This window comes from Exophiala viscosa (genome assembly GCF_022695815.1).
Source record: "Exophiala viscosa unplaced genomic scaffold EDD37scaffold_1, whole genome shotgun sequence".
In the NCBI taxonomy this organism is placed as follows: Eukaryota; Fungi; Ascomycota; class Eurotiomycetes; order Chaetothyriales; family Herpotrichiellaceae; genus Exophiala; species Exophiala viscosa.
In genome coordinates, this window is record NW_026944353.1 from 5,376,174 (window position 1) to 5,390,585 (window position 14,412).

Consider the following 14,412-nt stretch of genomic DNA (forward strand, 5'->3'; position numbering starts at 1 on the left):
AAACCACGGATAGATGTGTTATCTGTGTTTCAGCTATGAATGACCAACAGAAGGACCCAGATAACGACGCTCAGTCGCCTAGCACATCCCAGCAAACGTGGAGCAGAAGATAAGCATCCGGGGAAAGGCACGGGAACGAATACGCCGGTTATCGCGGATCGATGCCCGGGACAACCTCGGTCAGCATTAACCGTACCATGTACTGTATGGGAGCGTAGCCGTTGGCGGTACGACCACCATCTCAGTGTCGCCGTCGCCACAGCACTTCAAAGAAGTAAACGGGGCAGTTTTTGAGGGTTGCCGACTTTGCGTGGGTGGCAAGCTCATCAAAATGAATGTGTGCATTACGTCGACAGTAGCCACACATCACGTGCAGCCACTATGACCCATATATCAAGGTATGTTCGCGCTACCCGAGATATCGTTCCGGGTTCATTCCGTAAAACATCACTTATCAGGATGAGTCCAAGTCACAAATACAACCCAATCAACGACTCCGTGATCCCAATACAAGAATGGGGAACCGCAAGCATTTCCCCCTATTGTCACCGATGGTTTAATACTGCCACGCAGTAATATCAATACATTAGCCACGTAAAGATTACATCGGCTACGCGACCACTTTACCCTCTAAGAGCTGTTAGATGACTAAATCCGAAGGTGGACAATCATACGCGCGGTGCCCATCAAGTTGAACACCTTTCATCATTGCTCACAGGCGTCCTTGTCCACAGATTTCCACAGATTTTCACAAAGATGGATTGGTTAGATACTTACGACCTCGAATGTCAACCATATCATGTCGACTCTCAATAGAGATAGACATTGCTCGCTAGTAATCAACCCATTACAACGCAGATGCTTCAATGAATGCGGCGATGCTGTTCAAGCCTCACTAGCGGTGCTTGTGTTATAGTGCCCAGCACCCACACGAACGAATATGAAGCCGTACATTCATTGCGAAAGGGCCAAGTTCTTGAGAGGGCCATTTGATAGCATTTGTTTCCTGCTGACATGTTCAGTGGCCTCTAGACTGGGGGAGAATGATGGTCTACACACCGTAAGTCCACGAAGAATTCTGGGGCCCCTCGAAGGCCTAGTCTTGAGAGCTACTGAAGGAGTGTCAGATCCCAGAGCAACATCCCAAGTGGACTTGGGGCTGATCTCGGGGGTGGCATCCTCAGAGCATACACGTTCTATCTCCTGGTGCTCTCTGCCAATGAGGAAAGACTGACTATTGCTGCTATCTGCTTGAAATCCGTGGGCTCGACTGCCGGTACATCAGCTCGCCGCTTCTCTTCTTGGTCCGTTTCATGACCACACCTCCAGGAGTCTACATAACCGCAGATTGCGTACTCTGGATTCCCGCTCGAGCTCAGCACCGTTCAACCATCAGTTACGAAGGTAATGACCATAGTTTGTAATCCCTTCTTTGCTATTCTTGCATGTGGAGGGTCGGTACAATCTTAGATTGTGTTCTAAATTCAGGCTTAATCGTCTTCAATGCCATCATTGTGTGATCTGCACCAACCTTGTCACGATATCACGCCTAGCGGTAACCTTAACGCTCTCCATAACTCAATGCAAGTGTATGGTGCCCAGATCCTTCTTCGTGCAACTTGCACGTGTATACAATGTCATTGGTCCTTTTTGTCTTCCACTACCCAATCCCAATCAATCGAAACGGTGAAAGGCTCTGCGATGATGGTGGGCGGCTTTAAGCTTCAATGTCTCTTTGATCTTTGGATGGCCAGGGACACGAAGCTACGTTCGGCTATCAAGCAATGAAATGGGAGCCCTTAAACCACGAGGGGTGTTATCATTCAACAACACCAACAGCAACATTCTATGGAGAGACCTTAGAGGATACTGGCAAAGTGAACACTGATTCCGCTACATCTACATTTCTCAAGTATTCTTGATCACATCTTGTCATGCCCTGACTTCTTCTTGGCGGCGAGTATGTTCGACGTATGTCCCGTTTGGATCATGCATCTGTTGAGCTTTTGCCGCTATAATTTCCTCCAGTTCCTGCGTACTCTCAGTTTGTTTTGCTATCCGTATGCTTCATCCGATTTGATGGTCGACGAAACGTCCTCTCCTGCGCCATGCTTTAGTTGGAGGAAGTCTCTACCGTCCCTAGGCATCAACCTTTTCGATAGCTGAATAACAGCGGTTGCTTCTGCTGCCAACTTCAATTTCTCCCATGACTGGCTTTTTGTTGCCTTCGAACACGCCCTACGTGTATTCAACACCACTGATAAGATCTTCTCTTCATGCATGAGCGGTCCGACCTCCATTGGCGTGGGCTGGTTTGCTGTAACGATCAAGTTTATTAGGTGCATCTCAATCCGGCGTTGATGTGTCGCTGTCTGGTCATCTCAGGTATGTGACCGAGCCTCAGTGCGTGATTTCAGATAGTTAAGGGTGGGCAAGAGGTGCCACCTGGAGCTGATTGTTTTTTGACGTACCACTTCGTATACGAAGAACGCCTAGATGTTGGAACGTGGTGAAAAGTGTCCTCAAAAAGCCGAATTCGAAGCCAGCGAGCACCCTCCACCACACAGTGTAGTGGCTTCTTCATCATACTGCACTAATTGATGTATATGTCGCAACATCGTTCGATGCTTCCCGGTCGTCGAATCATCCTGGTTGAAGGGATCACTCGAGCTCCTCCCTCACAGGACGTCGCAGGACGACTCTTTCACTTGAATATCGACGCCAGCTTGTCCATGATTACTAAAGAGATCACACTGACGGAAAGCCCAATTAGTATTTTCAGGCAAGCGAACATACTTGAACTTACGAATGAGGAGCCATCCGCGAAAAATATGCGGGGAATCCTCTGTAAAACCTTAGCAGGCCTTCTTCTCGGACGACCTTCGCAATGCAGTCGATCATCCCATTATACTTCCCCCGGCTTCCCTGGACGTTTTGCTGACTCTGAAGTCTACTCTTCACAAAATCAAAAGGCATGCTGAAGAAAGCCGCACAAAAGCCACCGATGGCAGAGGCTGTCAGGGTTTGAGCCTGTTCCGACCAGTTTGTGTGTGCACGAAGCTGATGCTTAGATTCTGAGAAGAAGGCCAACTGTCCAAAATTTGTAGCTATCGCTCGAATAACAGTAGGAGCGCAACCACCCCACAAAGCGAACAACCCTTCCGATCGCGTGATCCGAATAACAGCATCAAAGACGGAGCGAAACCCCTCACGCTGGCCGATAGGGCGAAGACCATCTGATTGCATGCGTATGAGTGCAACCTCAGTGGGATTCCCAATCGCGGCTGCAAGTCCTCCGGCACAGACACTTGCAAATGCTCGTTGCGGAAAGCCGTACGTGGTCTTGTTATTCTCCGCTCTCGTCTTCAGAGCATCCTCGAAAGTGACGAAGAAACCTAATCGGCATGTTCCATAAACAATTTGTCGTGCGAGTGCAGCAGTAAGACCTTGATAGAAATCAGATATGCGGCCTTGGGACAAAATGGCCCGTGCCACCGTCAGTGATGACGGTTTGACTGTATGTTTCGTGCCTTGATCCGATAGCTGCAGACGAACTTTGATCATGTCTAAAGGTTGCACGCATGTAGTCGCTAACATGCCTGAAAGACCTCCGATGAGAAACGGCCGGACATTACTGAGTGTGGATGTTCGTTGCTGATGCTGCTGCGTAGGGTTCGGCTCAAGAGTCAGGTGGTTTGCCCCCGAAGTGGTGGTGATGGAAGTGGCCATGGCGAATTTGAGGCTAACTCCACGTTTTGAAAGGAGCTTCCGTAGCTATTCGATCATACAAGAAGTTTCCAGCCCTAATCCGTGAAGTGATCGATGTAGATTTTACCATCAATCGTTGCAAAAGCAACTCGGATGGCGCACCACCTGGTAAGCTAATTCAACCTATTCACGAGTCCAACTCATGCCCAAGCAAAACTTGGAGGAGATTTACAAGACTTGCACCTCCTGGTGATTACTTGCAACCTCGGAGGTGCCAGTGAGGGACGGCTGCAGATCCCGAGACCGAAATAGTGTGGCTTGCAGCCGAGAGGTACGCAGGCGCCCAGTCATTCATATCCTCGGCAACCACATCAAAAGGGGTGGATTCCATCACCCACGTGACCCAGCGCATGCTCTTACTTAACGTGATTTGGGTAAGGATCGCCTCACTTTCAAACAAGACTACCTCTAGCGCGATCTTGACTATTTTCGACAAGGTCCGGGATACAAAATGCTTAGATTATCATCGCTCTAGCCTTCTATCGACTCGTCAGAGTTATTTGGCTCAGCCTTTTTGGCACAACATTCAGATACATATTCAAACCTGTCAGCCGCTTAAGTAGCAGTATACATAGATACTGTTCCTTCCATTGAGAGGACAACAAGAAGCATGCGACTCCGTGCCGTGGGGCAGCTTGCCTTGCTCAAAGGATGCTCTCATCCCTTGACACGCGTTTCGTACGCAAGACGAACCTTGTATGCAAAAGCCACGGAGTTTCTACAAAACAATCAGCCCGATTGGACGGAATCTATGCATGAGGTTCGCGACGCCATCTCAAAGATATGCTCAAAGTATCCGGATGAATACTGGCTCGAAAAAGACAACAAACACGAATTTCCACAAGACCTACATCGGGACATGGCCAACGATGGCTGGCTCGGTATTTGTATGCCACAGGAATATGGTGGTTCGGAGCTTGGAATCTCTGAGGCCACGGTCATGATGCAGACGATCTCCGAATCTGGCGCTGGAATGGCTGGTGCTTCATCGGTTCATATGAACATATTCGGCCTCGAGCCTGTGGTCAAGTTCGGTACCACAGCGCAGAAAGAGCGAATGCTAGTTCCGCTGATCCAAGGCAAAGAGAAGGCTTGCTTTGGTGTGACGGAACCAAATACCGGACTGGATACATTGAAGCTACAATCTAGCGCGCGTAATATGGGAGATCACTATATCCTCAACGGCTCCAAGATTTGGACTTCTACTGCTCAGGTGGCAAACAAGATTCTCATATTGGTCCGTACAACACCACTGGATCAAGTGACGAAGCCTACACACGGATTATCCCTGTTTTACACGGATTTGGAGCGCACCGCAGTGAAGGTGACAGAAATACCGAAGCTAGGACGATCAGCTGTGGACAGTAACGTGATCTTCTTCGAGAATTGGAAAGTGCCAAAAGAGGATCTGATTGGCGAAGAAGGCAATGGCTTTAAGATAATCATGCATGGAATGAATGCCGAAAGGATCCTCGTGGGTGGCGAGGCATTAGGGCTCGGATATGCAGCACTTCGTCGAGCCTGCATCTATGCCCAAGAGCGCTCGGTATTCGGGCGACCAATTGGAAAGAATCAAGGCATACAGCATCCATTAGCGGATTCTTGGATGAAGCTCGAAGCCGCCAGGTTGATGCTCTACCAGGCTGCCCGAATGTATGACCAGGGGCACAGCACAGGAGAATATGCAAATGCAGGCAAGTTCCTCGCCGCCGAGGCCGCGTTTGAAGCGTGCGAAAGAGCAGTCCTAACCCATGGAGGTATGGGTTACGCCAAGGAGTACCACGTCGAGCGATACTTGCGAGAGGCTATGCTCCCTCGGATTGCACCCATAAGTAGGGAGTTGATATATAATTACATTGGAGAAAGGGTGTTGGGATTGGCCAAGAGCTACTAGAGCTTTGGCTGATTGAGACACTTGAAGGGATCTGCGTTTGCTCTTCACTCCTCATGACGAAAGCCGGTGAATGGGTTGATGCTATACCAATCAATCTAGCCTTCCCACGTTATAGGAAGGTCCAAGCACACTCTCATGTGTCGAAGTGACATTGTATCAAGTTACACCCAATAACTCCTTGCACTCCTACGCCTCGTGGTCGATTGATTGCATGCTTTCTTTCATTCCACTGGCCAGCCAAGCGAATGTTCGGCCATGATTGAGAGGCTAGGAAGTTTCATGGTCTACGACTTGGATAGCTTGCTCTTGTGAGCAACATTCAGTCGCAATGTGATTCACTTTAAGGCCTTTCCTCGACTGACGCGCCCTGGCCAGATCCAGGTATCAAGTGGCCTGCTATGAGTCGCCAGGATGGGAGTACATGAGACAAGAAGGCCGGGCCTGACAACACTGAATCCGCTGGGCATGATGGAGAAATGATAGCGTCGCATTCTATGCCTCGTCGAGAATTGACAGACTTGCGAGAGAGGAGCTGCAAGTTAAGCAGCACCTTTTGGCAAGGATACTTTGAAACCCTTGATCATAGTTTTGCTTCTCGACGGTTCCAGTATTGCCTCCAATCGACCTTCTTCACCTTTTGCTGGAACTGTTGAATCCCATACTGTCCTTCACTGTCAGGTGCCAACATGTTCTCGAACGTGTGCTGAACAAAGGCGTTTTGCTCACGGGAGTCCGGACCTTTGAAAGCCAGCCGTACCAATTCCTTGCACGTCGCAGCAGCCTGAGGTGCACAATGTGCCAAATCATCCAGGTACTCTTCTACCATCAGATTAAGCTTGTCCTGAGTTTGCGCAATCCCATGTATCGTGCCAATACGTGATAGTTCCTGCACCGTGACTTCTCTGCCACTAAGCATAGCCTCTCGAAAGAATGCAAACCCCCATTCTCGAGCCATGTATTTTGAGATGATAGCAGGGCTCACCCCAAGCTTGACTTCAGAGAGTGTCCATCTGGCTGCTTCAGACACTAATCTCACATCACAAGCAAAGCCGAGGCCGACGCCTCCACCGTAGCATGGGCCATGAATTGCTGCAATTGTTGTTTGGGGTGCATCATCAATCGACTCAAATAGAGCCACTATCTTGTCATGATAGCTGGAACTGTCATCTCTGCTACCGCCGGTCAGGTCCATACCAGTACAGAAAAATTTACCTTCGGCGGCAAGGACGATCTGAAAGACAGAGCGGTCGGTTGACAGTTCTTTGAACAAGCGAGTCAGAGACTCTAGCATTTCTGTCGTCATGGCGTTGCCATTCTTAGGTCGAGTCAGTGTGATCTTCACGGCACTGTGAGCCCTCGACGCCGTGTATCCTTCATCTTTCTTCAAAACCGTCCAAGTGCGTGAGAGTGATGGGTTTGATTGTCCTTGGGATCTACCTGTAGCGGGCTCTGATAGATGTTCTGGTTTCGAGCCGTTTCCAGTGGATGAAACTGACGTCTGTCGCTGCTTTGCCATCAATGCTGCTCCTGCCCGGCTGTTGTTTGGCAACTTCAATTGCTGAGCAATCCACTCGCCCACCGCTGCAAGTTCCTGTAGATTAACGCCCGTATCGATGCCAGAATTCTCCAATGTGTACACAATGTCCTCTGTGGAAGCGTTGCCTTTGGCACCTGGAGCATATGGACAACCACCAAGCCCAGCCACGCTGCCATCAAAAGCTCTCAACCCCATGTCGTAAGACCTCATAACGTTGGCAATAGCTTGACCATACGTATCGTGAAAGTGACCAGTAAGCTTGTCGGCTGGCACATCCTTTAGGATCACTTCCAATAATGCCTGTGTAAGCTTTGGCGTACCAACGCCGAGGGTGTCCCCAAGACCGACCTCGTCACAGCCCATTTCCATGAATCGCTTCACCACGGATGCTACATCCTTTGGATCTGTGGGCCCTGAGTAGGGATCCGAAAAGATGCATGATACAACGCCGCGCACCCAGATATTGTGCTCTTTGGTACGCTTGACCACCACTGATGCGGCTTCAAGGGCCTGTTCCACGGTACAATTCTGGTTCTTCTTGCTGAAAGCTTCCGTGGCGGAAGCGAAGACGACGATTTCCCGCGCGCCAGCCGCTAGAGCATTCTCAAAACCTTTCATGTTTGGCGCCAGAACTGAAAAGCGTAAGGATTCACGATCCGCCAGGGGCAAGACTTGGTCCATAACCTCTCTTCCGTCTGCCAGCTGCGGTACCCACTTGGGAGACACGAATGATGTTGCTTCTATGTCTTTCAGTCCGGTGGCGGCGAGCTTCTTGATAAGCTCGACTTTTGTTGAAGTTGGAACCCTGGTGCTGATATTTTGCAATCCATCGCGCGGTCCAACTTCGATGATTCTGACGTTGGAAGATGCGTTTCGGGCAGAGATCGCACAAAACCAGGGTCGTGCTTGCGGACACTTGCAAAAACGCCCAATAACAGTACTCGCGCGCCACAGCTGGCAGTGATGAGGTGTCGTTCTCATGTTGTCTGCTTCGAAGCTGTCAACTTTGGTCGCCTTGGTGGGCAGATGATTTCAGGCAGATAGCAGTGTTTGCTCCAATACCAGCCTTGTGCCGTTGCTAGTGCACCGGAGCACTCACCTGGTAAAGTTCGTAGTGGTTGACCTTGATGGTACTGGGGTATAACCGAGGTCTCTAAAATCGTTGCTCCGAAATTGCTCAGACTTGGCATTTCTTACCGACCGATCAGAAATGCCGGATATCGATCACCCTCATACTACCTCCTCACGCTTAGTCGTGAGGGCCCTAGAGGCCTAGGCGCCTGGATACCTTAAATAGTAGAGTGTATCATTCAATTGACCGTCTCAGAAAAGTGTTGGCACATATTGTGAAGCACTCGAACAGGAGCACGCAAAAATGGCCAAACACGTGCCAAGAACTTGTTATACACGGACTACACACGAGGTCTGCGGTCATAAACCACACTTCAGGTTATATTCGACGTCGCCTTCAAAGTCTCAGGCATGTGCAAATGGGCCATTAACAGGCGTCAAGATTCTGGACATGTCCAGAGTTCTGGCTGCGCCTTTTTGCACTCAGATCCTTGCTGACTATGGTGCCGACGTCATCAAGGTCGAAGATGTAGCGAAAGGCGACGACACCAGGCACTGGAAAGTGAAAGGCGAAGATGCGCAGTGGAAGCCCGGCTCAGGACCAATGTCGAACTACTTCGCCTCAGTCAACCGGAATAAGCGGTCAATTTGCCTCAACTTGAAGCACGAGCAGGGCAGAGAGGCCTTCATACGACTGGCAAAAGACGCCGATGTGGTGGTAGAAAACATGCGACCTGGAGTGACGGAAAAGCTTGGAATCGATTACAAAACGATCAGCAAGGTCAACCCCGCCATCATCTATGCCAGTGTGTCTGGATACGGGCCCAGCGGTCCAATGGCAAAGCGCGCCGGTTACGATATGATTGCTGGTGCTGAGGCGGGCTTATTGCACCTCACGGGGGAGCGAAATGGACCTCCTGTACGCCCAGGCCTTGGTTTGACCGACATGTGTACCGGTCTCTTCACACACGGTGCCATCATAGCTGCGCTGCACGCCCGCACATTGACCGGCCGCGGGCAGAAGATTGACGCATCTCTGTTTGAATCACAAATTGCCCTGCTCACCAACGTCGCTTCGACATGGTTAAATATGGGTCAAGAAGCCGAGCGCTGGGGGACACAACATCCCAGCGTCGTCCCATACGATGCCTTTAAGTCGAAAGACCTATATTTTGTCGTTGGAGCCACGAACGACAAGCAGTTCAGGGCCCTTTGCATGCTTTTGGGCCTCTCAGATCTCCCTGATGATCCTAGATTCAACACCAACGCCGATCGCGTCGAGCACAGAGACGAGTTGTTCCCTTTGCTGAACAAGGCCTTCGCTGAAAAGACTACCGACGAATGGGTCCAGGTATTCGAAGGAAGCGGAATGCCTTATGCCCCCATCAATACAATGGCCAAAGTTTTCAGTCATCCTCAAACCGATGCCCGGAATATGGTACAACAAATCCCACTAGATGCCGCCAAGTCGGGTACCATTTCAATATTGGGTAAGTTCTCCTCCATCTACTGTGCGCTCATTCGTGGCCTAACCTGTAGCAGGATCGGCTGTTAAATTCAGCGATACGCAGCCCACAATTCGACGCCAACCGCCACTTTTGGGCGAACACAGCAAGGAAATCCTCAGAGAGGTTGGCTACTCAGAAGAAACCATTGCTGATTTTGCCAAGCAAGCAGTGATATGAAAATGCTCTTGCCTTTGTATCATGAGATCATCGAAACTTCCAATAGCACAAGGCTGAGGAAGAAAAGGTTGGGGTGGGCAAATCAGTCTGCATTCGGTCTGTTGACGGTGATGGTGTCGGTTTCGTTGGTCTCTATCACGAGACTATCAAGCAGTCCAAAAGCGTCGGCGCAAATGTCGTAGTTGAAACCCATCGGTTCTTCGCTCATGACATGGTCGAGACTACTGTTTAAATGGAAGAATTCTTCGTTGACCACCCAATGCAATAGCGGATCTGGTAGAGCTGCGGCACCTAACTCCCGTGGGTGTTGACTTTCCATATCATGAAAGCTCATGTTGAATTCAGTGTCATAATACGTCCCGGACGACGGAAAAGCGCCTCCACGAGCACCATTCAATGCATCTGCAGCGCTGCCATGGGTAAGTGTGCCTTCTGTCTGGAAGCCCATGAGGTCGTGGCTGTTGCCGGAGGATTTGTCTGGTAGTGTAGAAGCTTGCGCATTCTCCGAACCTGTCTGCCTCGTACTACCCGCATAAGCGTCGTGCTGATTGGTCTGGTTCTCTTGCAGATGTATGATGGTATCCATCGATGCTGGTCGTTGTGTGGGTACTGGGTCACTTGTCAGACCAGGCTCAGGGAGTGCTACTGCGCCTAAGGTCTCCTTTCTTGTCGTTGCGATCATGAAGGACGGAGTCGTTTGCGAAGCCAATTGGATGGGCGCACTGATGCCTGCTTTCCGGACCGCCGATGCCAGGAATGAGACAGCCGAATCAGCGGCAGCATATATCTCGCGAAGTCGTTGCAGAACCTGCATAGTCTGGTAGAAGCGAAATATGCTTGCATCTCGGAGATTTTCGTCGTTGGACTTGATCTCCAACATGTGGCCCAGGCTTGCCGACAGAAGCGCCGTCAATCCACTTGTAGGCAGAAATCGCACCTGGTCTCGTCGCAGCATAGCGTGCATGATTTTTGTAATCTTCCGCGCTGCGTTTCCCACCTTTTCTCTTGAGAGATGTTGTGCCTGTGCCCCTTCTGAGCCACTTGGACAAGGTTCCAGGATCTGTGGGCGGTGCAGAATGCTCACTGCTGTCTGATGTATCACTTGTAGTATCGACCAATGAATTCCCAGCGAGTTGGTCGATGGATCCCGGGGCGAATCATGAGCAACATTTTGGATCTGTGGGTCGAGACCTTGGTACCACTGCTCCAGCTCGTTGTCACGATTCGTAAGCTCTTTGGCACGTTCGTACGGAGATTTTGGGACGACCATCAGGGTGCTTGTGAGTGGGGATCGCTCGCCTAGAGTAGTGTACTGGGACTGAAGCACATGGCCAATGCATATACATAGCCTGCTGAGCTCGATACACATGAGCGTGAGCCCTCTGCTCTGATTTGCATCGCGACCCATAAGCCATCCGTTGGAAGGAGCACCAAAGGGTCCGTTGAGTGGCTCGATATCGAAATCCTCGATAGCGAGCAGTGGCACGTCGTAATCTTCGTCCTTGATACGCATGGATCGTCGTGTACCAAGTGCGATCAGTCGGTCGCGAATGTACAAACTCCACCAAATTCTTCTTCTCAAGCGCCGCACTTTCGGTGGGAGGTTAGCAGAGCCTGCTCCACGGTTCAAGCCCATGCTTTGCGCAAGCGAGAGTGCTAGCCCCGTCCAGTGCCAAGTGTGTTTCCGATCGTCCCACTTCTCATACCATAGGCTCATTAGCAACAGAGACTGCAATACAACTGTATCCTGCCGCTCGATACCAAGATCATAGAGTGAAAGAACCTTGGTGAAGAAAGTCTTGCGCGCTTGCTTCAATGTTTTGCATCCCGTGTGCTGTATGACTTCCTGTTTCAGAGAGGACAGGCCAGCAAACATGACGGCTTGGAATAAAAGGAGGCTGACCTTGCCGCCGCTATCCGGGTTCAGCACAATGTCCACAAATTCTTTCAAGTCCAAGATAGGCATGAAGGGATAGACAGTGAAGACATAGCTTCGGAGAATCTCGGCACGTAGGTCTGCTGCAGGCACAATGAATGCTCCTTTTCTTGCCAGATATTTCAGATCTTCTGGATCAATATTCGTTGGTAGAGGTTTTATGAAGGACGGCAGGTCGTTCTCCATCGATGAATCACTGGTATAACAGCCCGTGAAAGTCGACTCTGACGCGGAAGCGGCGGACAGTGGCTGCGGAACGGCTCCAATTCTGCCGTGGGCGAAGGTTTCCGTTTGAGAGTTATCTTGCGAACGAAAGTGACCAACAACGGTACTCTCTCCAACTTCAGGAGTGTTGAAGCCGTTGCTCGGTCCCATATGAGGTTCAGTCATATCGTGCATGTCCTCGTCATCGAACGTAAGGCATACTGGAACATCGTCGGTCACCGTTGTGATAGGTAAGGAAGGGATAGCAGATTCTTGACGTGCTTCGTTAATGATGGCTGGGGGTGCGACATTCGTATCTCTGGTAGAAGCTGGTGACACCGGCGGTAGCCAGGTTGTGTTTTCCTTCTGGGTTGTGTCGTTCTTCCCTCTCTTCGAACTCAAGAGGATACATTCGAGGTTATCCAACTTGCAATTTGTGCAGCGCCCTTGACTGACAACAATATCGCATCGAACCTTTCTGGTTCTGCACGACTGGCAGGCTCGTGCAGCGCGACGTTTAATCTCGTGGCGTGCATCGTCCGGCGAGGCCAGCTTTCGCTTCGCAGATGCGTTCGAGGCATCCTCGACCGCAACTACAGGACCATTCATCGCGCCTGGTTTTTGTGACTAGAAAGCATTCACAAGGATGTTATGACCGAATTTGCCCGCGGCTCGCTCATGCGTGAGGAGGATACCCTGAGGTCATGCCATGGAATCGACTTTGGTGTTGGGCCAAGGCGGAGAAGATTGAAAATTGTGGGAGGGCTTGGGGGCTCGGGGGTTCGGGGAGAGGGGAAAGGGGGAAATGAGGGGTACTTTTGGCTGCCCAATCAAGTGCAACCAACATAGATGTTCCACCTGCTCTCGGACCTCGGGGATGCTCAGGCCCCTACAAGTCCTTCACACCTGGGCCGAGCCGCTCAAAATATTTCGGAGCCGTTTTTGGTCCTCCTATACTACCGAACATTACTTGTACCTTCGAAGAGGAGTTATCGCCGAACATCCAGACGCAACGTACAAGGCGGAACGACGAACTAGTGTTGAAGATAACAATCTAGGCAGTCCTCGTGAAGTGGTCAGTAGGTGCTAGAAAAGGGTCCACCATAGTCTGCAGTGAACCGTGGAACGTATCTATCACTAAGGCTAAGAGGCGTCTAGACTTTCAACCCTATATCTAGCCACCTATAGTATTCTCCTTAGACTGAATAACTGCAAACGTTCTTAGATACGTACTATAGCTATAATAGAACGATTAAACTCGTCCTAGAGTTTACGTAAGAATCGTTTCTAGAAATCATAAGAAATTTAATATCGTCGTGTTCTCTTGTTCTCCCGCTCTCCTTTAATCTCTAGTAGTTAAAAACCTATTAAGGTTAAACGAAGAATAGCGAAAATCCTTTTAACTTATTAGCTCATTAGAAAGAGCTTCTTACGACGATTCTAATTATATTATTTTTATTATAACTTCTCTTATTAATTAAAAAGTTATTTATAATTAAAGTCGATATCTTTTCTCGATTTTAAGGTAAATAATTATTACGTATAGAATCTTATAATTTATTTCGTAAGTAGCTTAATATCTTATAATTCTTAATTAAAACGAAATAGCTATCTATACGATATATAATTATTTTCGCTAAGCTCTTTTTAATTTTTCTATAAGTTATATTTTATTTATATTTATATTAGCTTTTATTCTTTAAATTAAAGTCGATTTAAATTCGATAATATTAAAGAATATAGATATAAAAAATATTCTCTTTATTATCGAATTTAAATCGACTTTAATTTTTACGATAAACTCTATAAAGCGTAGAAGACTACTCTCGTATAATATCGATAATTTTATTAATTATCGACGCGAGTAAAATCGTAAATACTAAGCTATATATTAAGCGCGTAAATATATTAAATAGTAATCTTAGAATTATTTTACTTAAAAATAACTATAATAAAAAGAAAGAATTATTTAATTTAGTATCGATAATAAAAAGATTTTATTAATCTTAATAATACTTAAACTTCGTATTTAGAATCTTACTATTAATTAAAATATAATTAATATATAAACTTAATAAGCTATAATTAAAGTTCTTTATAATAAAGTTATTTATAATATAGATACTTATAAGAATATTAATATTATTAATAATATTTTTTCTTTATAGTATATCGAAGAAGTCTTTACTTAATTATCTTTAACGAAATTATCTTTTATAATAGTATATATTATTATATTTATTATAGTAATATTTATTATAATAATATTTATTATAATAGTACTTATTATAGTAGTATTTATTATAATAGTACTTAT

At 48.1% G+C, this 14,412-nt stretch overlaps 5 protein-coding genes across 5 annotated transcripts; 2 read left to right on the forward strand and 3 right to left on the reverse strand.

Annotated features, from left to right (window-relative positions):
• Positions 1-2,704: 2,704 nt before the first annotated feature.
• EDD37DRAFT_662324 (mitochondrial carrier domain-containing protein) lies at positions 2,705-3,729 on the reverse strand (the record flags this gene model as incomplete). The annotated part of the gene is made up of 2 exons (XM_062819158.1): positions 2,705-2,753; positions 2,807-3,729. 2 exons carry the CDS (start codon positions 3,727-3,729, stop codon positions 2,705-2,707), a joined length of 972 nt encoding a protein of 323 aa, XP_062676405.1.
• Positions 3,730-4,355: 626 nt separating this feature from the next.
• On the forward strand, positions 4,356-5,952 carry EDD37DRAFT_105948 (acyl-CoA dehydrogenase/oxidase). Its single transcript, XM_062809171.1, has one exon. The coding sequence runs from the start codon at positions 4,379-4,381 to the stop codon at positions 5,660-5,662; it is 1,284 nt and encodes a 427-aa protein (XP_062676406.1). The 5' UTR covers positions 4,356-4,378; the 3' UTR covers positions 5,663-5,952.
• On the reverse strand, positions 5,953-8,377 carry EDD37DRAFT_105955 (hydroxymethylglutaryl-lyase). Its single transcript, XM_062809172.1, has one exon. It carries the CDS (start codon positions 8,178-8,180, stop codon positions 6,243-6,245), a length of 1,938 nt encoding a protein of 645 aa, XP_062676407.1. The 5' UTR covers positions 8,181-8,377; the 3' UTR covers positions 5,953-6,242.
• On the forward strand, positions 8,378-9,996 carry EDD37DRAFT_105956 (CoA-transferase family III domain-containing protein). Its single transcript, XM_062809173.1, has 2 exons — positions 8,378-9,760; positions 9,813-9,996. The coding sequence occupies exons 1-2, from the start codon at positions 8,575-8,577 to the stop codon at positions 9,953-9,955; spliced, it is 1,329 nt and encodes a 442-aa protein (XP_062676408.1). The 5' UTR covers positions 8,378-8,574; the 3' UTR covers positions 9,956-9,996.
• A 665-nt stretch (positions 9,997-10,661) lies between these two features.
• EDD37DRAFT_542444 (fungal-specific transcription factor domain-containing protein) lies at positions 10,662-12,617 on the reverse strand (the record flags this gene model as incomplete). Its single annotated transcript, XM_062813653.1, has 2 exons — positions 10,662-12,140; positions 12,336-12,617. Coding segments are annotated over 2 exons (1,761 nt in total), but the record flags the coding sequence as incomplete, so codon positions are not given.
• Between the last annotated feature and the right edge of the window lie 1,795 nt (positions 12,618-14,412).

What these genes read in the sequence shown, in the direction of transcription:
- EDD37DRAFT_105955 (XM_062809172.1), bottom strand. Translation starts at nt 8,180, where the DNA reads ATGAGAACGACACCTCATCACTGCCAGCTGTGGCGCGCGAGTACTGTT.
- EDD37DRAFT_105948 (XM_062809171.1), top strand. Translation starts at nt 4,379, where the DNA reads ATGCGACTCCGTGCCGTGGGGCAGCTTGCCTTGCTCAAAGGATGCTCT.
- EDD37DRAFT_105956 (XM_062809173.1), top strand. Translation starts at nt 8,575, where the DNA reads ATGGCCAAACACGTGCCAAGAACTTGTTATACACGGACTACACACGAG. An exon ending in GGGTACCATTTCAATATTGG is followed by an intron (nt 9,761 to 9,812) that starts GTAAGTTCTCCT and finishes AACCTGTAGCAG; the next exon opens with GATCGGCTGTTAAATTCAGC.